The 26975-nt window shown below is 40.8% G+C and overlaps 1 protein-coding gene across 4 annotated transcripts in view; it reads left to right on the top strand.

Moving 5' to 3' along the window:
* Nucleotides 1-26975, top strand: part of LOC136835276 (COMM domain-containing protein 3-like) — a 64996-nt gene that overhangs the window by 25356 nt on the left and 12665 nt on the right. The window contains exon 4 of one of the 4 annotated variants that reach the window (XM_067098560.1): nt 11905-12396. The exons of 1 other annotated variant lie outside the window; for it this stretch is intronic. In XM_067098560.1, the coding sequence (XP_066954661.1) occupies nt 11905-11955 (51 nt within the window). In that variant the 3' untranslated portion in view covers nt 11956-12396. Of the gene's footprint in view, nt 1-8818; nt 12397-26975 lie in introns of those variants that run through there. 2 more of the 4 variants (XM_067098563.1, XM_067098559.1) reach the window with 2 other exon arrangements.

Genomic DNA, 26975 nt, shown 5'->3' with positions numbered 1-26975 from the left:
TTCAGGAGGCGTGAAAGTGATTCTCGCAAGGCCCTGGGGTTCGGGGGCCTGGCTGAGCGTAATGTTTCTCCATCGATCGTCGATCTCCTCGCCATCGCCGACACATCGCAGATGGTGTCCCCCAGAAGCCTAAATCAAGGCTGTGCAGTTGACTGCACTACCCGACGTTGCTTAAGTTCTTCAGTGAGAGAGCAGCAGTTCATCTTCAGCCTTCATGTTCAGCTCTTCGGATCCCCCTCCTCACGCCACAAGGGGACTGTAGACCTCTCGGCCCCCTTAAAGAGGCAGTCTTGGATAATTCCACTGCCCTAGGGTTACTAAACAAAGAAAAGCCAGCCCTATACCTGGTTGCTCAGTGAGGGATCCATCAAGATACATTTCAGATGCTTCCTCCCAGGTCACCTAGGCAGTCAAAGAGGCCTCAGCCTCTCCAGGAAAGTTCCCACTGCAGTGGCCGGGCCTCTTCCTCCTCCTCCTACACACACGAAAGTGTCTGCTCCATGGCTACATCCTCGCCCTCCCAGGAGTCTATTCTGTTGGAAGAGAAGCTAGAAAAGGTAGTCATAAAAGTCTCTTGGTATTCCTGAGGGGATAAAGTGCATCTCAATACCTGGACAGTCTGGGTACAGAACCATTCTTGAAGGAAGGTAAAAACAAGACAACAAGCATCCTGTCTCTCTCTCTCTCTCTCCTCCCCGTGTGTCCAGCGGCGTTGCTCATGGGAATGCAACTTCTACCATACAATATTCCTGTCCTATTTCTCTCTAACCATTGTTGTCTCATTCATATTAATACACTACTTGCATTGCCATGCAAGCATTCGATCATGTACTCATAATGTTCCACTGAATCTTCTGTATCAAACTGTATGTATAAGTTTCTGTTTGTGGCTTTGAAACGTCTCGCCATTTTCATATATTTACTACTGCATTGTTATTCATTAATATGTATCGAATCTCATGCAAATGTCCATATGTGGAATTTTCTGGCCTTTCCATTGACATATGTTTTATCATTGTACGTTTATATTCTTTCACAATCGCCATCCGTTTGTCTGTCGACAAGCACAGGTTTCCAAAACATAATCTCTGTTTTGTCTTGTCTGTGTGTAGAAACTACATTGTGGCTTGCACCAGCCAATAACAACCACGAAGATTCTGTGCATGTATTCAGTAAGGAACCAGTAATAAACTAGACAACACCCAGCCAGTATGTCACTCAATACCTTCCTTACACTGGTGACCCGAGTGACCCGAAGGAGCCGATGGTAGACGTTCAACCCAAGATGATGACCCACGTGCCAACGAACCCTTCGCTGCTTCCTCGACTCAGTCTCCCGCCATACCCGAGCCTTCAATAGATGTCCGACCCTCCAAGATGACCCACCCTACCACCGGAGCCCTGGACGCCTCTTCCGGGCAGCCTGACGCCGCCCCCGAACTCATACTGGACAAGCTGACCAACGAAGGACCAGCTGATGTCATCCTTCAGCCTGCTGCCGTCCCCCTCGAGCTGGCTACCGAAGGATCAGCTGACATCCTTCAGCCTGCTGCCAACCCCTCAGGCGGCTACCGAAGGACCAGCCAACATATATTTCAAACCCGCTGCCATCTCCTGCGTTTCTGCTGGCCAGTCCTAATCCAACGGGCGCCACCCTTCAGCCTGCTGCACTGCCACTTGGCCGCTTCCCTTCGCGCCATTGGATTGTCAGCAAGCAAGGCGATTTCAGCTATTGGGGCCTTGGGGAGGGGCTGGTGTAAGGAGACCGCATGGTGGTCCTATGGGCCTGCGATGCGTGAGTCAACCATCCGGACAAACAAGACAACAAAGCATCCCGGCTCTCTCTCTCTCCCTCCGGAAATGCGTCAGCAATACAGCTCAAGGAATGCAAACTTCTACCATACAATATTCCTGTATTTCTCTCAACCATTGTTGTCTTGATTCATGTACAATCACCACTACTTGCATTGCCATGCAAGCATTCCGGCACACTCATAATGTTCTACTGAATCTTCTGTATCAAACTGTATGCATGCTTCTATTTGTGAAGACGCCAAATGTCTCGCCATTCCACATATATTGGACAACACCCAGCCAGTATGTCACTCAATACACCCTTACACCCTGCACACTTTAAAAGCTGGGATAGCTTCAATACTGTGAGAGAGAAAATGGTGTGCCAGAAAATAAAGAATGCTAAGGTAGTTTTCACATGGCTATGAAATATGCTGTTTTTAAGGGTAATGTTTGAGATGACTTTGAAATGATATTAAAGTGTTTTAAATAATAATTTAAGGTATATTCTTTGTAGGATGATAGTTTAAGGTTTGAGAGAAAATGGATGTACTTGAAAATAGGGGTAGCTTGAATAGTTTTCTGCTCCAACATAAGCTATTGTATATTTTAAAGACAATGTTGTAACATGACTTTAAAATGATATTAAAGTGTTTTATATGATACTTTAAGGAATATTCTGTGTAGGATGATACAGTAGTTTAAGGTATACATTTATTGTTTGCACTACTAAACAAGCAGTTATAAATGTTTTTAGAGGGGGTTCTGGTTTTTTAACTATTTAAATAGCCAGTTATAAGCATTTTTAGAGGGCGATGTCAGGTATTCATGGATTTTAGCTGTTCATGGGTGTTTGTGGTCTCTATCCCCCACGAATACTGGGGGTTGACTGTAGGACAGTAAACCCCCATATTCGCAGTCTCACGATTCGCGGACTCACCTATTCGCGGATTTCTCTATATACTGTACTCTTTGAATTTATGGGAGCTCAAGAAAGAAGGAATTTAACTGGTGGCCTACCTAGATGACTGGATTATCTGGTTAGCCACCAGAGAAGGAAACTGAGAGTAGTGGGCGACAAGCTCCAGTCAAAAGGTTTCCTAATAAATAGGAACAAGTATGGATCCACCTTATATCTAGCAGATGTTTCTTGAGGCTGGGATTTTGTTGGTATGTTCTTTTTGGCAGGATGTCTCTTTCCAACAGCACTCAAGCCAGAAAAAGGAAAAAGGCCCAGCTTTTCCAGACGACAGTAGGAACAAAGTCTTTGCCTGTTAGAGCTTGCATCTGTGGTAGATCTAATCCTGAGATTGTGACTGCAAGATGTGAACAGAGTCTGGCTCTCACATGCCAGGAAAAAAAGCTTTGTGATTGCCTTCATCTGAGATTGGAAAGATACTCTGGCAAACAGGTCGACCTCACTCCACTGTTCATACAAATTATAATACGTAAGAATGCCTCCTTGACAGTTGGGGAGGCCACTGGAAGGTATTGTCAGGCAGCAGGAGGATGGTCAGCTGTTCTGAGGAAGTGTCATCAGCTTCCTGGAGCTGTCGGCTGTCTTTCAATCTAAAAAAAAAATTGAAAAGCCCCAAAACGGACCCACACTTTGTTGATCCTAAACAAAATGACTGCAGTGTCTTATATCGAGTTTGGGCTCACACTCACGCAGCCCCTCTCAGTTCAGTAATTGTCAACATGCATCCACAGCTGGAAGTGGACTGTTTGCCGCATGCAAGAACCATTAACTTCCAGAGTGTGTGTGTGTGTGTGTGTGTGTGTGGAGAGAGGGAAAGAGAGAGAAACTGATCATTCAGGCTATAGCAAAAGATGCATTCCTACAAGACTGGAATGAATGGAGGGTGATATACCTTTTTCCTCCATTGTCCCAGCTTTTGAAGGCTTTGAATAATCTACTAGCTGTCAACAGAACCACTTACCAAGTTGCCCCAAATAAGCTGAATAGTTGTTGGTTTCTTGTTTCTTCAGCAGTGGGCGAAAGAATAGATTCCAGTGGCATCCACTGTTCTTTCCCAGACAGAAGGAGGAGAGTCATCTACTCGTCCTCCTTTCTGAACTGTGACCTTCATGTGTGTATTTTTTAAAAATCTGGTCTACCATGAAGATTATTTACCTAACATTGATAGGCATCTAGTCTAAAAACTATGGACTTCATCTGTCTGACATCCCAGTCCGTATGGAAAATGTAGTTAGATTACCTCCACGCTGGGGTCATGTGCCTTGCTATCACAACAGTCATGGCATACAAGGGAGCACTGTCGGAACCCTTGCTTTACAGTTTTGTCATTGATCCTAATATAGAAATTGTTAATTCCCTTCTCCAGTCTTTTGCACTGCAAAAGCTAGCTCCTGCAAGGCTTCTCATTACCTGGTCCCAGAATAAGGTTCTTAGACTCCTGTTATCCCCTCATTTCAGTGGGCCCAATGCAACTACAACTCATACGCTCCAAAAGGCAGCCTTCTTGACTGCTTTGCCATCAGGAGGTTGGATTAGCATACTGGGCTCTCTTTGACAGGGACAATGTTTCATCACTCATACACTTAGTTGTCATCTACAGGCAGTCCCCGTTTATTTGCGGGGGTTCCTTTCCAACGGCGTGATGATAAATGAAAATCCCTGATAACCGAAAATCAGCGATTTTTGGCAATTATCTGCGACAATAACCAAGTATCAGTGCCAATAACTGGAGAGGTCATGGCAAACATCCCAGATGGTCCTATTTTTTCTGCACCATTGCACGGCCGGATGATGAAGAGTTAGAGGAATTTATTTCTGGTGATAGAAATTCATTTCTCGCTATGTGGTTCGGATTCCACAATAAGCTGTAGGTCCCGTTGCTAAGTAACCAATTGGTTCTTAGCCACGTAAAATAAGTCTAATCCTTCGGGCCAGCCCTAGGAGAGCTGTTAATCAGCTCAGTGGTCTGGTAAAACTAAGGTATACTTAACTTAACAAACAAGCCACTCTCTACATGGCCAGAAAATTATTTTAGTGTCTCTTATTTAAAAGGCAGACCATCACTCTTTCCCTAAGTCGCATGACATCCAAAAGTTGAGTACAACGTTAACCTCAGAAATGTTTTTTCCAAAGAAGTCTCCTAGTGTCTGGGGTGGTTCTGTTGGTTATTATTCAGGAATATTGCCATATTCCTGAAACAGGGGAGGCACAAGAATCCTGCTGCCAGACCCAACATAATTAGGTAAGTCATATCACATCCACAAGGGATAATAAATATATAGGTTTGTTTGTATCCTGTTCTTTATTGCCAAACCCTAATGGGTATCCGGAATAAAGAAAACAGTCAATAACCTGTGACTTTATCTCGGGTTAAAAATCCCCGAAATACTGTTGCCATGAGAGTAATGGTCATGCTGAGATATTGCTGGGGAAGGTGCAATAATCCTGGAGCTAGACCACAAAGAATAATACATATATAGGTTCTTGTGTTATTTCCTGTTCTTTATTGCCAAACCCCAGTGGGTATCTGGAATAAAGAAAACTGTTGATAACCTGTGACCTTGCGTTGGATCAAAAATTCCTGAATGCTATTGCCATGAGAGTGGTGATCATGCTGAAATGTTGCTGGGGAAGGTGCAGTAATCCTGCAGGTAGAACCACCATTATTAGGTAAGTTACTTTAGAACCACAAAGAATAATAGATGTAGGTTCTTGTGTTGTTTCATGTTATTTATTGCCAAACCCTGTTGGGTATCAGGAATAAAGAAAATAGTAGATAAGCAGTGACTATACCTAGGACCAAAAATTTATCTGGGTTGTTGGGATTTATTTATTAGGAGCTAAGCCATTTCGTCACCTGTCAATTTCTCTTGCAAGTTCCTTTGAGGACGAACAATGGCTATGCTATCAAAAAAACAGGTTTTGATGCAGTAAAAACCTGTTTTTGGTAGCTGTTACTAGTCCCCAAACCCACCCACTTTCTGTGATGAAAAGGCATGGGACTCGGGTGAACTTTTATCTTGCACAGACTTAGCATATAATGAGGCAGATAGCTGACATATGCACTGTAGTCACATCTGTTTAAGTAGTATGAAGGAAAAAGCCGAGGTAGCCATTGTAGGACAGGAGATAGAGCCCTCTTGTCCTGAGTCCTTTATATTCTATCACTGTACCAACTAGCACTATTGTGGCCGAGACCAACTATAAGAGAATTCTTAGAGATTGGTTGGTCTGTCTTGTGGAGCCTTAGGGGGCCATGAGATTGTAACTCATTTGAGAACTCACAGCAGCTACCAAAAATAGATTTTCCTACATCAAAACATGTTTTTTAATCACTAAAAAAGGGATTTTGACAGAGGAAAAATCTATTTCTGAGGAAGGTCCCGTGTCACCCGGTGAAATTCCATTACAGCACGAATTTCTAGGTATAGCAATGCTAGATATACCAGAGAAAAAGAGCTTTCAGGAAAGCTGGGGTTACTACCCCCAGTCGACCGTCTTTTAGAAGACGTCGGTATAATGAAGGGTGAGTGAAATACCACTACCACGGAAATATACTCGAAAGATCTCTCCTTATCAAAACTCCCGTAAAGAGCGGTGAGCGTTACAGCTCCACACTCAACACCCGCCAGGACGGCGACACCAGCGCCACCTACTTCATTCCATGCTAGCACTAACCCCAGACTTGGCATGTGCGAAAGGGGGAGGAGTACTAGACTAGACAGGGAGGGTCACGGGTGACACGGGACCTTCCTCAGAAATAGATTTTTCCTCTGTCAAAATCCCTTTTCTGAGTTCAGTCCCGTGTCAGCCGGTGAAATAGTGATAGAGAATCATGCCAAGACTGCTACTACTGGAAAACAAGGGGGGTAACCTGAAGAAAAGGCAAAATTGTAACGAAAATAATTTTAATTAAAGAATCTCTTCCATGAAGCAAGAATACGTAAAAGTAAGGCAAGTTAATTTTGAGGCACACCAAAAAACTTAACACTACAAAACACTGGAGGTCTCCTGACTGATGGGGAGAAAACCTCAAAAATCTTAAAATTACTTAAAAGTAGTGAAACATGAAATGTGCACAGAACAAGAAAAACAACTTTTAAAACTATATATGTAAACTTAGGCTTAAACATGTAAGAGGCAAGACTAATGAAAATAACACACGCAATTATCCGGGGTACTTGGAGCCAACAAAAACAGTCCAGTACCCCGTAAACGAAACAATTATGGCTAATCAGGTTACAGTTTTCCATCATAAAATACAAACATATCAATATGAAGAGCTAGGCAGTGAGGCAAAAACTACCAGGAAAACAAGCAGAGAAGCAAATGAGGTAGGCGGGCGGGGGGGAAAAGGAAAGGATATAATTATTTAATGTGGGGAGATGACACTTCCCACTGCTACAGTAGAATATTTCAGGGCTTCGAGTGATTTTAAATAGTGGCGTTTAAACACTAGAGGTGACTTCCAACCCGTATATTTTGATAACTCTGAGAAGTCCATATTATGAAAATAATTAGTAGAAGTAGCCACTGCTCGAATATCATGAACTTTAGGAACTGAGTCTGGGTTGGCTTGTTTAATGAAATACAGAATCTGTTGTCTTATACCATTAAGGGAAAGAGTACCACCTTTCTCCCTGATAAAAAGAGGACCTGACTTACTCTGTGGAGTTCTTGAGAGATAAGATTTAAGTGTATGGACTGGACATAAAGATTGATCTTGAGGAAGGGGCACCACCTTCCAGGGAGACCACCTGTCTGTGGGTCTTCGTTTTTAGCTAAAAAACTAGGGTCAGGGGAGAGGAGGGCTTCTCCGGATGGGAGAAAGTTAACAAAATTTTCACCTCTAGTGAGAGCTGCAACGGCTCACCGCTCTTTTACGGGAGTTTTGATAAGGAGAGATCTTTCGAGTATATTTCCGTGGTAGTGGTATTTCACTCACCCTTCATTATACCCGGCGTCTTCTAAAAGACGGTCGACTGGGAAGTAATAACCCCAGCTTTCCTGAAAGCTCTTTTTCTCTGGTATATCTAGCATTGCTATACCTAGAAATTCGTGCTGTAATGGAATTTCACCGGCTGACACGGGACTGAACTCAGAAATATATTTTTTCAACATACAAGGTAAAATTTATTTTTGATACAAGCCCAAAACATAGCATGTTATTTGTCACAAATATTCCTCAGACATGTTCTTTGAAGGAAAAAGAAACCCCTGTCTTGTCATTTGATCAATGCACCCAGCAAGTCTTCGGTGGTCAATCCAGATTATTTTTTTGTTGGGCAAACCTTGACAACTGGAATGTAGGGAGGAAGGCCAATAAGTATAAGTTAGAGGTCTACATTAAAAAAATTAGTTGTTTGTATTTCTAGAAAGAATTTGATTTTTCAGTGTAAACCCTTAACTTTTAGCGTAGCAAATTCAAGTGGAGAGGATTTGAGCTGTCAAGTTTCCAGACTCAGATTGAGAGACTGGAGTGTAGAGATAAGAGTTGCAGACCATGTAGCCATCCATATAGACTGTTAATATAGTTTTTAAAGCCCCTAGAACATTGCATTTAGTAGATTGAATCACGTGATTAAAAAATCGCCCCATACATATAACAGGATCAGGAAATCCCGGAAGGCTGCGTCATTAGGATGTCATTATGGAGAATAAGAGAGGGACTGAGAAGCAGGTATTCAGAGTGAGTTATTAGCTGTAATCTGCTACACTTGGAACTGGCCCTTCCTAATATGATACGTCCAAAGCTTCTCGGGGGAAATACAATATATTGAAACTTCATACAATTTGTATCATAAAAGAATATTAAGATTGTTGATAGACAATTATGGAAATGTAGCACATATGCAGATGAAGCTACATATTGTTGGGAAATAATCCTTTAGTGGAAAAATAATATTATTGAAAAGGAATTTATATTCATTCCCTTAAAAAAAGATTTTCATATTGATGATTTTTAATATTGCAACTTGTTCCCTTATTTTAGTGCGCCAGGAACAGAAGAAGTGTTCTAATACAATGCACTTTTACATTCCACAGAGCAGTACAGGTGAAGAAGGTGGTGGTGCCATGTACCTTATTACTCTTCACACTGAAGAAGCAGATGGCCAACAAGGAAAAGTTACATTTTCATGTTCTTTGTCACAGCTTACCCATCTTGTTACAAGTTTAAGACAAGCTAGCAGGTGTATTCAAAAATATGCCAGTAATAGCTGATTAAATAAATAATTAGGCAATTATTGTTACAACATATTATTGCTCAGTCAATCATTGTTGGTGCTAGAATCCTCTTTTATCTAGAATTTTCAAATTAAGTACCTTAATGGCCATTGATTTCACTAAAGCATTTGACAAAAGAAATTATATATATATATATATATATATATATATATATATATATATATATATATATATATATATATATATATATATATATATATATATATATATACACACACACATATATATTAACCAAAAGTAGGTGGACAGTAGGTGGTGACATTTATTTTGAGATTACACGTACAGTTATATTAACTAATACAATTAAATTTTTATAAACAGGGATTACATTTACAATTAAATTTTATTGTATACAATAACAATATGAAGGCACTGAAAATTTTTTGAATGCAGGTACTCAAACTGCTTTCCATCACAGTTTACACAACTTTGAAGTCTACCTTTCATGCTTCAACAAACATATTTGCACAAGTCACTTTGTGTATTAATTTCTTGAAATGCATCTCTAATGTAATTTTTCAAATCACCAACACTTTGTGTTTTCGACCATAAACTTTATCCTTGCGTATTCCTCAAAGGAAAAAATCCATTGGGGTAAAGTCTGCTGAACATGCTGGCCAGTCAGTTGGTCCTCTTCGGTCAATCCATTTCTCAGGAAATGTTTCATCAAGATACTTGCGGACTGCCCTTGAATAAAGCAGAGGGGCCCCATCTTGTTGGAAATAAAGGTCATGAGAATTACCCTGTTGTTGTAACTGTGGAACAACTTGATCCATTAGAATTTCTAGATACTTATTGCCTCTGACTGTTCCATAAAAAAAATTGGTCCTAAAACACCAGAACTCGAAATACAGTACCACCCCAAACAGTGACACCAAACTAGTTTAGATGTTGCTCTAATGTTTAATGCATGTTTTCACTATACTGTTCAACACTTTATCTAAAATTATTGGATTTTCTATAATTTCATTCAGCATTATTTCACTAAATTACAGCCACCTGTCTGGGTCATCCTCCAATAAGCCATGAATAAGCTGTGGGTGATAAGGTTTCAACCCAATAGGCTTCAGACTTCATATAATAGAGGTTTGTGAAATGTTCAGTTTTGCTGAGGCTTTTCTGGTGGACCTTTTGGGACTGTGACAAAATGCTTCGGCAACAAGGGGCTGATGATCCTCTGTGCAAACTGTTTTGAGTCAACCAGTTTTTGGGGCATTAAGAATTGAGCCATTGATATCAAATTTGTCACGAATGCAGTAAATGGTTTGTCTCTTTGGGGCTTGAGTACCAAATGTTTCACCCCATTTTTTCCTAATCGTTTCAGCATTTTGAGACTCAATACTCTTTTAACACCCATTTTTTTGCATCAGTATTTAAATTATTTGCCATTATGGGTTATCAGAAAAGAAAAAATATCAAATTTAAATAAATTTAGTTATAAAATTTAATGTAACACAAGTGCCATAGTTATAATAAACACTATTGTTATAGTATAACCCTAACACAAACCCTATTCCACCTACTGTATGGTAACCTTAATGTCTTTCTTGTAATTGTGTGCACTTCTGATTAACAAACTCATTATTTGCTGCTTTTTTCAATGCAGCTATGAGCATATCACCTCTGAATATTTTTTTAAAGTGACATGATGGATATTCTATTTAAGAACAAATTCTTGTATACCCACATTTTAAAACAATATACCTATGTCTGTTTAACAAGATGGGCATGTGAGACTCACCTACCTCTTCTTATGGACAGCATTTTGAAGCTTATTTTCAGGAGAATATTAAATTTACACACAGTAAATCTGAAGGTTATAGAGTACAGGATATAAAGCCATTGGGTTTTTTAATCTTGGTATTTTATATCTCACAAGTATGCTCACATATTTATGTAAATAATAATGTCTGTGTCAAATGATTTGATGGAAAAGGAAGACAGTATAATACAGTGATGTCTATCAGAAAAAACAGTTTCTTTTCTAATTTTATAATGGTCATATGTCAGTTTTACATAATTACTCATAATACAGCTCTTGTCATGACTTGCTTTATTATGATCCTCACATGAACTCCAGTCACTGCCAGTGAAAATATGTATTTATTACGGAATGACTATTATATTGTATCATAGATTTGATGATTCTAACATGTTTTGTGTCATGACTCCTGTATGTGATTTTCATTGTGATTATATCTTAAGAAAAATTTTTTATTAGATATTGTAAGCAATCAAAAACCTGGATATGTATTTGCAGTATTCGTATGCAGGTACAATATAAACCGTTTTTTAAAATGTCTTTCCTTATTAATGCATTTTTGGAAATGGCCTCATGCCAGGATACAACATTGAAAATATGATGTATGTCCAGAGGTGGCACCACATGACCTCTACACAATGCTTGTTTTGCATTTACTGGCTTAAAGGTTGTTGGAAGCACATTTTGTATTTGAGCCATGGCCTTTTCTTTATGCTAGTTTCATGAAATATTTCACTGACTGAGCCTGAACTGGAGCTGAATTCTAAGATTTATTGTAGTAATTTTGATGTTAATTCTGAAGTGGTAAACTGCCTCAGAAATACAACTATACAATATGTATAATGCTACACTCCAGTGACTTTTTGCATGAATATATTTGTTTTCATATTATATGTCAGAGGGACATTGGAAATGTGTTAATTTCCTGTCTCAAACAGTAGAGGCAGAACTTTGGAAAGGAAATTCCTCAACATATATAGAGAATAAAGAGGTGCAGGGGAAACCTGAATGCTTGTTACCCTGTTTTTCTTAGGAATTGGTAACAGTTCATTTATCCTAATCTTTTATTATTTGGGATACATCTTGCCTACTGTTAAAGTAGCTTATATCTTCACACCAACAGGTGAGTCGGCATTCAAACAAAAGAAAAAGAGCACATTTCTGGCCTGGATGACTAGTTCACTCGCTCTCCACCAGGTGTGTTTTGAATGCTTTAGCTCGTCAGAATTCTCCTTGCCGCCTCCATTGTGTACAGGTATAGGTGCTTGTTGGTATTTTATGGTTTTAGCTGTTTTCTGCTTTCATACAGTTATTTTTCTTAGGATGTCTTCCACTGGAAGCAAGGCTAAAAATATCAGGTTCTGTAGGAATGATTACTGTGTCAGCAAGAAGTTGAATTTTGAGGTATAGGCACTCAGTATTGCCTGGTTTTAGCTGTTTTCTGCTTTCACAGTTTTACAGTTATTTTTCTTAGGATGTCTTCCACTGGAAGCAAAGCTAAAAATACCAGTTTCAAATATCAAGTCTTAAAATATGAAAAAAAAAAAAAAACAATAATTATGTAATTTATAATTTATACAACCAACCTAATAAAAATTACAACACTGATAAAGAATCATTTAACAATGCCAAAGAACTTACATTAATTGTAGGTGATTTTAATGCTCACAATCCAATATGGGACTATAATTGTACAAACCCAAACAGAGCAGGAAGTAAAACAGAAGAATTCATGGATTCAAATGACATGTGCTGTATAAATGATGACAAAATCAGCACATATTCAAAAGCACATGGAATATTTTCCTCAGTAGACTTAACTCTATGTACAACAAATATAGTAGAAAGATTAGATTGGGATACAGTTGATGACTTGCACACCAGTGATCATTTCCGAATATTAATTTCATTATTACAAAATAATTCTACCAAGAATGTCACTCATTATAACATTTATAAAGCATATTGGGAGCTATATGAACGGCACATTAGGAATATCCCACCATATTAGTATATAAAAGAGCATAAAGAAGCTAATAAATTTCTTGTTAATTTCATTGAAAATGCTGCTGATGAGGCAATACCAAAATCAAAATCTCATCCAACAAAACACAAGGTTCCATGGTGGTCTGATAAGCTAACAGAATTAATAAAAATAAAATGCTCAATAGGGAGATGATTAGATAATTTGAATGAAAATTCAGTAAAATTAATAAAACATTACAGATATTTAAAGGAACTTTACAAAAAATTACTATATTATTACTAGAAATTGATACATTACAACCTCTATACAACAAAATATCTGCAAAATTTAAAAACTAATGCAAGTAAGAATCATTGCATGGAGGAAATATGTATCAGATCTCTCTAATAATACCCCCATACAAAAAATATGGGAATATTTCAGGAGAATAAATGGTACCCATGTTAAACCACCCAGACATCCCATATTAAAAGATGGAAAAGAATACAGTAAACCTCCCATATTCGCGGGGGATGCGTACCGCAACCCAACCGCCGCCCCCGCGATTAGCTAAAATCCACAAACACTTAAAACTCCTCTAAAAAACACTTAGAACTACCTATTTTGATAAAGTGAACACAAGAAAAACCCTCTAAAAATGCGTATACTTGAGTATTTTAATAGTTTTATCACAAAAAGTGTATTTAGTCATGAAAATGATATGAAAATACAGTAATTAGTGAATATTTCTCAGTGAAAAATACTGCAAATTGGCGAATTTTCCACGAATAATTGGTAGATACATTCCACAGAGAAATCCGCGAATTGTGAGAACGCGAATATGGGGGGTTTACTGTACTTGATCTGAAAGAAATAAGTAACATAACAGGAGAAAACTTAGCAAATGTAAGTAATGATAAAAATTTAGATGAACACTTCTGCACAAAGAAAAATAATATAGAATTAATAACAATAAGCTTTGAAACAATGGAAGATATATATATTATAACAGAAATTCAATATGGAAGAGTTGCAATATCCTTTCTCGAACAGTAATAAATCTGCTCCTAGAGGTGACTATTTGTTTTGAGATGATCTGCCACTTAGCACCTTTGGCAAAGTCATACCTATTTCAGTTTTATAGTCATTTATGGATTTGAAATTTATTTCCTGAGGAATGGCAAAATGCTGTAATAATTCTTATCCCAAACCTGGAAAGGATCCCAGTAATGTAAATAATTACAGACCAATTTCTTTAACAAGTTGCTTATGCAGATTACTAGAAAAAATGGTAAATGTTTGACAAACATGGCACATTCGAGAAAATAATATTTTGACGCCCACTCAGTTCGTGTCACAATGTAATAGATCTACATTAGATTCTCAATCTAACTTAAAAGATCACATACATAGAGGATTTAAATAAAAACAAATTACTGTAGCTGTTTTTGACATTGAAAAGGCATACGATACTACATGGAACTATGCAATATTACAAACGTTATGTAGAAATAGCATCCGTGGACATTTACCCAAGTTTATCCAAAACCTTCTGACAGTTTGCAATATCCAGGTGAGAATTGATGATTTGTTAAAAACATTTCCACTTGAAAATGGGGTTCCACAGGGAAGCATCCTTAATGGCACACTGTTTAGCAATAAATGATATCAGTAATAATCTAACTAATGGAATTAAAACTAGCCTGTATATGAATGACTTTGCCATATATTATTCAGCATCTCGCATAAAACATGCAGTGAATCATTAATAAAACCATAATAAAAATAGATGAATGGGCCTCATCTGTAGGCTGTAAATTATCCATACATAAGACTCAAGAGTCATGTTTTATAAAAATAAAATGTGGGAAAAAGGTGAAGAAATAAATTTAAAAATCAGAAATCATACTAGTATACCAATTAGCCAAACTGCTAAATTTTTAGGATTAGTATTTGATACTTGCTTAAATTGTAAAGCCCACATAAGATAAATGAAATAAAAATGTAAAAGAGTATTTAATCTAATTAAAAAACTATCCAGTACTACTTGGGGAGCCACTAAAGTACATTATATGGCTCAGCATCAGATGCAGTGCTGAAAACATTGGATCCAATTCACCAAAGGCCTTAAAATGTGTTCAGGAACCTTTAGATCATCACCAGCCTCATCTTTACAAATTGAATGTGGTGAACTACCACTGTCTCTCCATAGAGTTAGTAACAATAAAGAGTGCCCTGAGAATTCAGAGAAGTGATTCTCCAAAAAAAATAGTGATTTGAATTGAGAGATATTAGAGCTAGACGATTGTTTGACTCACCTTCAGTAGTAAATTACCTCCTCCTTGAACATGAGAATTTGCACACCCTTAAAATATTTATCAGAAAGTTACTCATATACCCCAAAACACCATAGACAACATACAGTAGAACATGTAACTCAAAAAGGTCCACATTACGCAATATAAACAGACAACCATAAATCACAATATAGAGTGGGATATGCTGCAGTATCCCAAGACAAAACGCATCAGTTCTCTCTACCTTATAATACCTCAGTATTTGCAGCTGAGACATGCAATAGCATTAACCATAAAAATAATTAAAGAAACCTCGTGTAATAATTGTGATTTTTAGCGCCTCAAAAAGCGCCATAGAAGCCATTCAAAGCTACAAACCAAAAAATATTGTACTCCCTAAGTTGTATAATAATGGGAAAAATATAGAAGTACAGTATGTTGGATCCCTGCCTTTGTAGGGATTAAGGGAAATGAAGAGGCTGATAAAGCAGCCAAAGAAGCAACCCATATGACAAGATTAAATGTAAATATCCCTATTAATGATTATGTAACACACATAAAAATAGGTATTATAAATAATGGCAAAACATATGGAATGAAGAACCTAAAAATAAATTAAATAAAACCTGGTGCTAGAAAATGGAGTTCATCATACCAAAGAGAGAGACACGCAAGCAATTCTGACACATCTCCTAATAGGCCATACTCATTTGATCACTGTAGGGGGTAGTGCCATCTGTGCACCTCATGCGGTGAACTGTAGGCTTTACTTAAGGTTCTTTGCAGCGTGCCTTTGGCCCCTAGCTACAACCCCTTTTGTCCCTTTTACTGTACCTCCTTTCATATTTTCTTTCTTCCATCTTACTCTCCATCCTCTCCTGACAATTGATTCATAGTGCAACTGCGAGCTTTTCCTCCTGTTACACCTTTCAAACCTTTTACTGCCAATTTCCATTTCAGCACTGAATGACCTCATAGGTCCCAGTGCTTGGCCTTTGGTCTAAATTCTATATTCAGTTCAGTTCATATTCATTTGACACATGGACACTTGATGGGCAGCCCACATGACCCTGCTCCCAAATGCTCAAAATGCAAAGTGATAATAACAATTAAACATGTTATGTGAATGTCCAAAGTATAACCAACAGCTATCAACTTTTAGAAATAGGTTGATTGGTGAAATTTTATAAGAATCTGCATCTTCAATTGTTCCTATTTTAATATTCATGACGAGCTGCAAATTAATTGGTAAAATATAAAAAGTAATTCAAGAAAATACAAAAACACATGAGGCATTAAATAAATTAAAAAATATGAATTTAAAAAATCTTAACTTACTCTGATTTTTATCATACTTAATTTATTTTTATTGTGCAGAAGGAAACTTGAGTAAATGTATTTAATGTGTGTGTGTATTCCTGTGTGTGTATTCCTGTGTAGAAGCATATGCCTTTTTGCATATTTATTGTTAACATTTCATTTTAATTTTTCATTTAGTCCCAGTGCTTGGCCTATGGCCTAGATGTGGTACTCCATTTTATTTTATTCCTTTGGGCCAGCCTATGAGAGCCATTAATCAGCTCAGTGGTCTGGTTAAACTATTTTAATAATAATAATAATATACAGTTACAGCATCCACTGGGTTGAGGGCTGTCACCACGTCGTTGTGTCAGGAAAATATCTCTTTCAGGTGCTGTGGAGAACTGAGGGGCTTAGGGAGCTCTGGCCCTCCTTAGGCCTCTTGGGGGAGCTGAGTATGTCTGTTCTGATTGACCACTTGAAGGCTGTGCAAGGCCTTCCAGTTACTGCTTCAACCATAACTGTGATGGCTTCTACAGTTACGGTATCCATTGGCAAGAGGGCTGCCACCACGTTGTTATATCAGGAAAATATTTCTTTCCGGTAGCTAAATTTGCATTAAGATGTGAGAAGATATGTAAATGTGTCACACATGTCAAATGAAGGCACAGCAATGAGCTAGTGATTCTGTCCTAATTACACCAATTGGCAGAAAAGAATGTCCCTGGGAAATGATGAATATGGATTGTGTAGGTCCTCATGAACCCCATACTACATCTGGAAAGTGATATGTAGTATCAGTAATAGACTATGCTACTTGTTGGCCAGAGACAGTACCATTATCATCTCTAACAGCAAAGGCTCTTCAGATATTAGCACATAATAGAATACTGAAAGTTACCGTGTTAGGTTGCACCATAAATTTTACTTCAATGCTGATGATTGATGGAGGAGCAATTGTGATGTGTCCCAGAGTTTTCAACTCCAGGATATCTTCAAACCAATGGCTTAAATGAGAGGTGGAAAGGCATTCTTAAATTCATGGTCAGACATCCATGAATATTCCAGGGACTGGAATGAGTTACTACCATTCCTACTTAAGGCATACAGGGTTGCAGTATCTTGAAAAGCTAAAGAAAATTTGGAGTCAGCTGCTGAGAAAGCCTTAGAACAAGGAGACTGCCAGCAACAAATTTATGCTAGGCATAGGAAGCACAAGACAAAAGAGAAAGATTTTAATACTGGAGAAGAATAATAGCGTTCACACCAGACTTGCTCAATAGCCTATATGTTAGGTGGTTGGAGACATGCACAGTACTGGAACAGATTGCCTGGTACTTATGAGCCACAGTAGAATCATACAAGTGCATTCCAACACTGAAGGCGCAATCCACTTTGTCAGGTATCATGTTAATGTGTAATTTATGGAATTATTATTTTTCCTTTTCTATCGTTCTCGAAACATTATTCTCTGATGCAGTTTTGAGAATAGATGACATCTTTAAATATCTGTGATGTTCCAGAACCTAGCATTAGCAACGTTAATTTCATACATAAGTTTGGTTGCAGAAATTATTATTTAGGAAGATGCGACAGTGACTCTACAGTAGCTCACTGAGATAATGGACCGTGGTAGGTATATCGTACTTCCAGATACAGTATACCGGTGCGAAATGGAAATATCAATTTGAGGGTTTTTGCCTCCAGTTCAAGCGCCAAACTGTTTTTTCAAATAAGGTGACAAAAGGAATGCTGGGAGTTTGAGTGAGGGAGAAAGCTCATCACCCACACATGAATACGTGCTTATGCTTACGGTACACTGTAATTTCACTTTACAATACTGCACCGTGTACTATCCTGCAGTTAATACTAGCCTGTTAAGCGTCCTGTACGAGAGACGTCGCCACTCCCGTATCATTACATTTTCTAGCTCGCAGAGTGGCCATTTGGTCTATTTATTTATGCTTTTTTATGTGTTCTTGTTTTACATTGATATTGATTTTTGTGTAAAGATATTAGGATAATAAATAATGTAGAATAAGAAAAGATGAAAGAATTTATTTTGCATTTTTATATCCTAAAGATTATAAGCATGAGACATAAAATGGAAAAAGCAACTCTTTCGAATGCCATTCCCTGAAACTTAGAGCCAGTAGATTATTGAATTGTTTCATCTCATTTTCATCAGTGCCGTCCCATTTTAGCGCACTTGATGTTGTAGGCAAACTTTCTATATATTCATGTAGGGACTGGATGGAAAATCTGTTTGTTACTGCTACAACATGCTCCATGACTTTGTCATCAAAAAAACTTCTAAAAAAAATTCCACATGGTTTTCCTTATCTTGAACACTAAATTTCACACCTTTCAGTGAACGAAAAATAAAGGGAACTCCACGGGGTTTCCCTTATCATGAACAAAAAGTTTGTGGAATCTGCGGCAGAGATATAGAGAAGTAATTTTTGTGCTGATTATGGAAAAGGTGCCATTATTTCCTTTTATCTTATCATCATTCTCTGCAACTAGTAGTGATAATATCTTTTCAGGTAAAAGATTTTTCTTTAGCTTTAGATCCTGCATCATGGGGTGATAAATGGGATCAAACAAAAAGAAATCGGTTTTTTATCAATGAACGCCAGAAGCATAGCAGGAGGTGGAGGTTGTTGTCTTCTCGTCAGACTGTCTTTCCCTTACAAAAAAAAAATTGCCATTTACCGTTAATTCTGCTCACAGTGTTACCAACTGACATTCCTACAATTTGTATGAGAGGGAATAGCATTTCGAACCAAATTCAGTAGCGCACCACCCTTGAAAGAGGTAGGATGTGTTACTCTGTTGAAGGCGTTATGATATGGGATGCTGTCAATGACGCTTAACAGGTTAATAATAAAGCTTTTATCTTACTTTACGGGTACTGTTTGTTTATATAAATATACTTTCTGGATCGGGTCCCGTGTCAGCCGGTGAAAAAGTCCATTCAGCACTTATTTCTAGGTAATTCCGTTGCTAGATACCAGAGAAAGCTAAATGAAATGCTGGAGTTACTACCCCCAGAGCGAGCTCCATTAGATGGAGTCGTGTATGGAAAAGGGTGAACTATAAAAACACGGAACCTTATCCTATAGAGATCCCAAAGTCAAAAGTCCCACAGAGAGGTGCCGTTACAAACCCATGCACCACTCGCGGACAGTACACAAATCACCGCTAGCCCCATTCCATTTCAGCAAGCACCTACGGTCACATGTATTTTCGTTGTGCTTTTTATCTTGTGCTTTTTTGCATCATTATGGCATCCTCACAAGGTCTTTCTTCATCTAAGTTGAGTACCAGTGCTTCGTTTTTTATTTGAGGCGATTGAGGCTCCTTATTTCCCTTTAGTTTAGTAATTAAGGGGATTTATAACGCCCGTCTCGATCTCCCCTCGCGGCCTCACGTGACCTCCATGCGTGGTTCGTGAACTTGGGTCGCCTTGTTTTTCGATCTTTCTCACTGTTCCTCTTCATGTTTAGGGTATTTTTCCTTTTCGTGAAGTCTAATTAGTGATTTTGATTGATTGACTTTTGTATCCCTTTGCTTCGAGAGTGAAGGCTGGTGTTTAGGCTTCGGGCTACCCCTTCGGGCCTCTTCGCCTCTTATCATTTCCTTAACATGCCTTATTTTTGCCCTTCACTTCTCTTAGCTTCTGGGAATTTTATTTACGTTGGTACGGTTAAGATTTTTTGTTTAATCTTTGCCCTTGTGTTCGGATGCATTTGATATTTGTTGATTATTATGGATATTTCTTTTGTTAGGGGGCGGCCATTTCCCTTCACGTCCACATCGGGTTGGGTATGGTCCTCCTCTTATTTTTGTTTTGTTGATTATTTTATCCATTTATCATGGGTTGGTTGTTAGCTTTAGTATTACCTTTTTTGGGGCGTTAGGCTATTGCCCCCCCTTTTTTCCATGAAAAAAGGGGGGGGTGGTCGATCATTCGTTTCGTTCACATGCCCTTCATAGTGTTTTGTGTACGTTTTTTCAATGCGGCGCTCTCCTTAAGTTTTGACTAGGGTCTTTTCATCTTATGTTTTCCCTTCCCCTGTTTCAGCTTTTCGCGTAGGCTAATAAGCCTCTTGTTTAAGATGAAATAGCGAGGGATCTCGTGTAGCTTCCCTCTCCCTGTTTCAGCTTTTCGCTTAGGCTAATAAGCCTCTTGGTTAAGCTGGGATAGCGAGGGACATCACGTAGCCTACCCTAGTTTGGTCATTTCTTAAGGTTAGTTTCCAGTTATTGGTTATGTCGACACACCCTTTCCCCTTCCCCCTCCCGAGTGCTCTCTCTCCCCTTGATTCGTTTTCAGTCTTGTTAACTTATCAAGGCTTGGGAGCATTCCTTTCCTTTTAGCCTATAGCCTGTGTCCCCTTCCTCTGCATTGTTTGGCCTTTCCTTGGTACGGTCTCTGACTTTACTTTTACTATACCCCCTCCTGGGACTGCTGGTGGCCGGGAGAGCTTCCCCCTCTCCCGTCCACCATCTTTGGCCTTCTTTGCCTCCTCCCCCTCCCCCTTATGACCATGGAGGTTGTTCCTCTCCCTCTCCTGCTTCTCTCGCGCTTGCTGGGTAGCGTCTCAGTCAGCGAGTGGACGTGAGAACCCGGAGCGCCCGGATTGTGCATTCCCACTCTCTGGTCGCTCCTTTATGGTTCTTCCTCCTGGTTTTTTCATCCCTCCCCTCCATACGTCATCTCCGGCGTGTCGTTTAATTTGGCGACACTCCGGTTTAGTCCTATTCTCGTGGCCAGTTAGTGCTTTCCACCTGACTGTCTTCGTGTCCGGACCTTTGACGTTCCCTGCCTTTAGCTAACTGCTGTCTGTTATCGAGGCGCATTCTTTGCTTCCCGCTCCGGCGGTTCTAGCGTTTACCGGTCTTCCATTATCGCTAGTTTCATTTCATTCTTAGTTGCCGGGAATGCGCTTTACTCGGACAGTTTTAACCTTCCCATTTTATTTTGTATCCGTCACTTACTTTTAAGGCATGTTACTCCGCTAGTTCGTGTGTTTATTATGTTTTATTTTGTAATTTATGTATGATTTTATTTAGTCCGTTGCCTTCCGATCATTCGCAGGTTTCACGGTTTTACTATATTAATCGTGTTGTTCGCACACTCATCTGCGGCACCTTACACGGTACTCATAATCTCATACTTTTAGGTGGTGCGCTGCCAAGAACAGGTGCCCGCAGCCCTGCATCATGCCAGTGCCACGGTTTGTAGATTCCATCGGGTGTGCGTCCATTTAGGGGATCTAATTGTTTGGCCCCCTGACGGATCTGATGTTTGCTACGCTTCTTCACGAGCAAGCTATCGATGATTCGGCAGGTTGTCATGCATCTTTCCTTTTAGCCAAACTGTATTTTTATATGAATTACCGCTTTTCCCCTTCGGTAAACCGCACAATGTTATTTCTTCCTGCAGGCTGACTGCATCTCGTGATGCTTCGCTTCAGGCCTCAGTTCGTTAGTGGCCGGACGAACGAGGAGCTGGCAATCCATATATACTCGGCGACATTTGGTAATAAACCTTTTCCCGGGCGCTTGATCACAGCATCAGTCACCGACTTATGGCGTTGCTGCTCCGATTGCCGATTCGGAGCGACCCAGCCCTCCAGACGGTTCGCCTTGAGCGGAGGTGCTTCGAAGACGCCGCGATCTTTGACCTCGGCCTGAATTCCGAACATTATCCCGGAGCATCACAGGTAAGGGTAAGTGAGGCAGGTTTCTTCCCCGTTTAGCTCTTCCTTCTTCCTCCGTTTCTCCTTTTAAAGGTTTCTAAATCTTCATACCTTTACGGGCATGTCTGGATCTATTGTCCCAAGGTGAAGTCCACAGAAGACCTTTACCAACTCCGCAGGTCGATCTAGTCCTTCTCGGCGCGCATCGGTGGCAAGCCCCTGTCTCGGCCAATCTAGTGTTTCCTCCGGGTCAAGCGAGTCTCAGTCGCGCCATGGTTCCTCCTCCTGCTTCGACATACGGACTCCTTTCGTTCTAACTTCCTCGAGAGAATCGACGCGAGATTTGGAGAGGATCGACACAGGTACACAGCAAGCTGTCTTTCCAATTTTTCAGTCTCTTTCGAGAAGGTGGAGAGTCACAGCAGGAATTCATCCAAGGATTGCCGATGGTGGATCTCGCCTAAGTCCCATTCTTGACCTCCACTCTCCCTCCCTTCGATCTGGGAATCTCTTGGTGTTCCTGGGCCCTTATGCCCCCAGCACGACGGTACTTACCATAGAGGGTTTGGGCACACAAGGAGTGAAGAGTTGGAGTTCTATCCTCCGGACCTGACATCCCCTACACAGGTTTGCCAGACTGAAGGGAGGTTTGGAACAGGTCTGATAAAGTCCCTAAGGAGACCGTTATCTATCCTAGGGACCAAGCCCAGTCGTCTTTGATGAGGACTCTTACGGAGTGGCAAGCAGAGAACACTAAGCTTACACCAGCCAAGGGAGTGTTCACTATGTTCACTCTCAGTGATGTTCTCCTTCCTCCTTGCACTTCGAAAGTGGCCTCTCTGACTAGTCAGGCTTGCTTTGAAGGTAAACCCCTCCCTCATCTCCGGGAGACGGACCCGACATCTCTCGTCTTTCCCGGGGGCACCGAATTCTGGAAGGGAGCCCCTAATACGTTTACAGTGACTCGGCTTGACCCAGACTGCGCTTCTGATCTGTTCAGTGAGCAGCTCCCTAAGATCCCGGAGTCACTCCTGAAAGCAGAGGCTGATACTAAGGATAGGCTCGCCAGGTCTTTGAACTCTTTGTCTTTAGCAGAAGCAACTTCTTTGGTCTATAGGGAAGATTCTTTGTTCCAGGTCTTGACGAAATCTCTCTTGGCGAGTTTTCAACAAGACCTGTTTGACTTTATGACTGCCTGACTGGCCTGCTGGAAGCATATCTTTTCAGCAGCCACAGTTCGGCATGAACCAAATAAGCTTCTGAAGAGTTCGATCTGGGGAGCTAATCTTTTCCCACAAGAAGAAGTTGACGCAGTCTTATCTGAGGCGGCTAAGGTCAATCAGAGTCTCCGTTCTCGTTGTGGTCTGCCCTATAAATGGAAGCAGTCTGATCTTGCCGGGACTTCCCCAAAGTCCAGCAAGAAATTTAAACATTTCAAATGCCTCCCAGCTCAGTCCTTGGTCCAGGTTCCCTTACAAGGTCAGCCTTCAACCTCTTCCTCCCAACCTCCGCCTCAGTATGTCCTGGTGAACCCGGCGCATCAGTCTCTGGCTGCCCCCTCCTATGTCTCCTCCCCAGCTTTCAATCCTGCATATGAAAGTCAGGGGAAATTCTCGCCTCAGGCAGTCAACCCAGAGGCAACAAGCCCCGTGGCTATGTTAGGGAAAAGGACCCCCGCCTCTCTCCCAGGAACAGAGGAGGTAGAGGCCCAGAGGAGGGAAGCAAACACAGGACCGGCGACACATCCCAAAGCAGGCTGTACGCATTTTCGGGCCTCGGTGGACCTTCTGTCCCTGGGCTCAGAGTATGTTTCCAAGGGCCCAGGGTTGGAGTTGGATCACCAATCCTCTCCACCAGTCAAGTTTTATCAGCCACACCAAGGATCTCGAGGACTTGTAAAGATCTTCTACAGAAACAGGCTATAAGGAAAGTGAGGACTCTGCTCCAAGGCAGGCTCTTCTAGTGTTCCCAAGAAGGGTTCTGACAAACGGAGGAGGACTCTGGACTTGTCCGTCCTGGAATTCCTACATCGTTGCGATAGGATTTCGGATGCTTACTGTCTCCAAGTTCGACCTACTGCCCCGTGGAGCCGCAGAACCACCTCTCTAGATCTTTTCCGACGCCTATTATCACGCCCGGTTGCGAGAAAGGTTCTCCTTTCTGGGATTCAGGCTCGGAAGGCAGGCAGGATTCACGCTGTCACAGACCTGACGACTGGATCATCTTGGGCATCCAGCGTCGAGGAATGCCGGAGTGTTACATCCGTGGTGGTCGACTTCTAGAATCTTTGGCCTTTCGTGTAAACAGGAGAAGTCCTGCCTGGTTCCGGCAGTTGTTTTCAATGGCTAGAATCCAGTGGGATCTGAATTTCTCACAAGCCTCTTTCCTCCCCCAAGAGGAAAGAGATAGCCAGAGCAACCAGACAGTTTCTCAAGTCCAAACGGCCTCTCGGCGGCCCAAGAAAAGAGTTTTAGGCTCTCTTCAGTTCCCTTCAGTGACAGATCTGTTGCTGAAGGTGGAAACTGAAAGATATCAACAGAGTGTGGCGGGAGTCGAGCAAATATCAGCCTCAGAGACAAGGTGTCTCTGATTCCTCCCATCTTGAAAAAGAGACTCCGGCCTTGGTCGACTGTCAAGAGCCTGTCCAAGTCAGTCCCCTGCAATTTCCTCCTCCGGGCGTTGGTTATCCACACAGACGCCCTAAGCGGGTGGGGAGAATATTCTCAACACCAAGAGTGCAGGGACTTGGTCCCCATGTCGCCAGTTCCATATAAACGTTCTGGAGGCCATGGCGGTCTTCCTTACTTTGAAGAAGCTTTTCCCAAGAAGATTCATATAAGGCTGGTTCTGGACAGCGCCATGGTAGTCCACTGCATAAACAGGGGAGGTTCAAAATCGAGCCGGATCAACCAGGTAATGATTGCACTTTTCTCCTTGGCGTGCAGAACAAGTGGCACCTGTCTGCCACTCATCTTGCAGGGGTCCGGAACGTCAGAAGGATTCTCTCTATCAAGGACAATCCCCTCGAGTCGGAGTGGTCCTAGACAGGCCTCCGTTCAATGGATCTGCAACCAAGTTCCAGGCCTGGAGGTAGATTTGTCTTCGCAACCAAGCTCAACAACAAGCTTCTCATTACGTAGCTCCCAACCTGGACCCTCAAGCTCTTTCCGATCTATTTGTCATTGGATTGGAACAGTGGAAGAAGATTTACCTGTTCCCTCCAGTAAACTTAGTTGTTAAAGGTCCTTCACCAAACTCAGGACATTCCAAGGGTCGTAGCTCTAGTGGCTCCCTACTGGCCAAAGAGCAGCTGGTTTCCACTTCTGCTGGAACCAAACTTTTGCCACATCAAAATCCCCAGTCCAAACTAACACAAGTAGTACAAACTCAGACTGTGTCAACTTCCTCAAAAATTCAAAATGCCCTGGCTTTGTGGACTTTATGAAATTTGCGGCTCAAAGGGATGCTAACATTGATCCTGTCAATACCATGTTCTTGGAATCAGATAAGCGGTCTCCACTCTTCGGCAGTACGACTCGGCAATTAAGAAGCCAGCACTCTTTTGAAAGAATTGAGGCTGTAATGACCATAAATTTGGCAATCTCCTTTTTAGATCACTATTTGAGAAGGGTTTAGTATTAGTACTGTTACTACAGTCAAGTGCGGCTTTACGAAAGAGTATTTTTGTATGGTTTCAAAATTGACCTCAGATCATTACTTTTCTTCCATCCCTAAGGCCTGTGCGACTGGAGACCAGTAATCCCGTCCATAAGGTTTTCCTGGTTTTTGAATGACGTGGCTGGAAGTTAGCCTCAGATATCGATAATCAGTCTTGCCCCTACCTTTCCTTATTGAGGAAAAAACGTTGTTCTTAGTTAGCCTAGCTTCAGGTGCTAAATTTCAGAGCTGTCTGCACTCTAGGGGAGCCCAACCATGTCGACTTCCTTCCCATCAGGGGAGGCTTTGCTGATTCTCACCCTAAATTCCCTAGCCCAAAAATGAAGATCCACATAGAATAGGTGGTCGCCTTTGGAAAATTCTCCCCTCTCTCCTCAAGACCTGTCCCACCATGTCCAGTTCATACTTGAGGGCTTATTTAGAACAGGCCCTCACATCTCATCTGGGCCTCTTCTTTATCAGGAAGGGGGTTAATATCTCTGTCTGCTATTAGACAACAAATCCTTTACTTTTATCAAACAGGCTAATCTGACTCAGTCCCAAGGTTCATGATATTAGAGCTGTGGAAGCCACCTCCATTAACTACTTCCATTACATGAATTTCTGGATCATCTACCAAATACACTGGTTGGAAGTCACCGCCAGGTTTCAAACGTCAATATTTGAAACTTTAGAAGCTCTTAAATTCTCGGCAGTCATGACGGCAGGGAACGTTGTCCTCCCTCTGGTTCCCTTTCTGATTCCTAGTCAATTTTTCTCCACTGCCTCAGTTATCCCATACAGTCATTTCAGTCAGGCGTGCCTCTGACTTTCTAACCTGACCGTGTTATCTGTATATTTGTCTAATTGACACATTTATGCTATATTTTCAATTTTGTATAGTTATTTTGTTTAAATATTTTTTTATATTGTCATGTTAATTTTAAGCTCCGTCAGTTTCATTTGTATTATTGTTATTATTGCTAGTAATTAAAAATTTTTTGGTGGACCTTTGGTCTTCTTTCCCCCTTACATTTTAATTTATCTTGCAGTTTAAGAATGATATTTATTCTCTGTTAATTTTTTCACCGGCTGACTTAGGGGACCTGATCCAGAAAAGGGATTTTGACAAAGGAAAATCTATTTCTGGGAGGGGACTGTCCTGTTGACCCACTGTCATGTGTCGTGTCCCCATAGTAAACATCATTCTGGTGGGGTGGATGCCGCATGGAATGCGGTTAGCGGTGATTTGTGTACTGTCCGCGAG

This window comes from Macrobrachium rosenbergii, chromosome 55 (genome assembly GCF_040412425.1).
Source record: "Macrobrachium rosenbergii isolate ZJJX-2024 chromosome 55, ASM4041242v1, whole genome shotgun sequence".
Taxonomy (NCBI): Eukaryota; Metazoa; Arthropoda; class Malacostraca; order Decapoda; family Palaemonidae; genus Macrobrachium; species Macrobrachium rosenbergii.
Note: the sequence above shows the minus strand (reverse complement) of the source record. Positions and strands in the feature narration are given on the sequence as shown.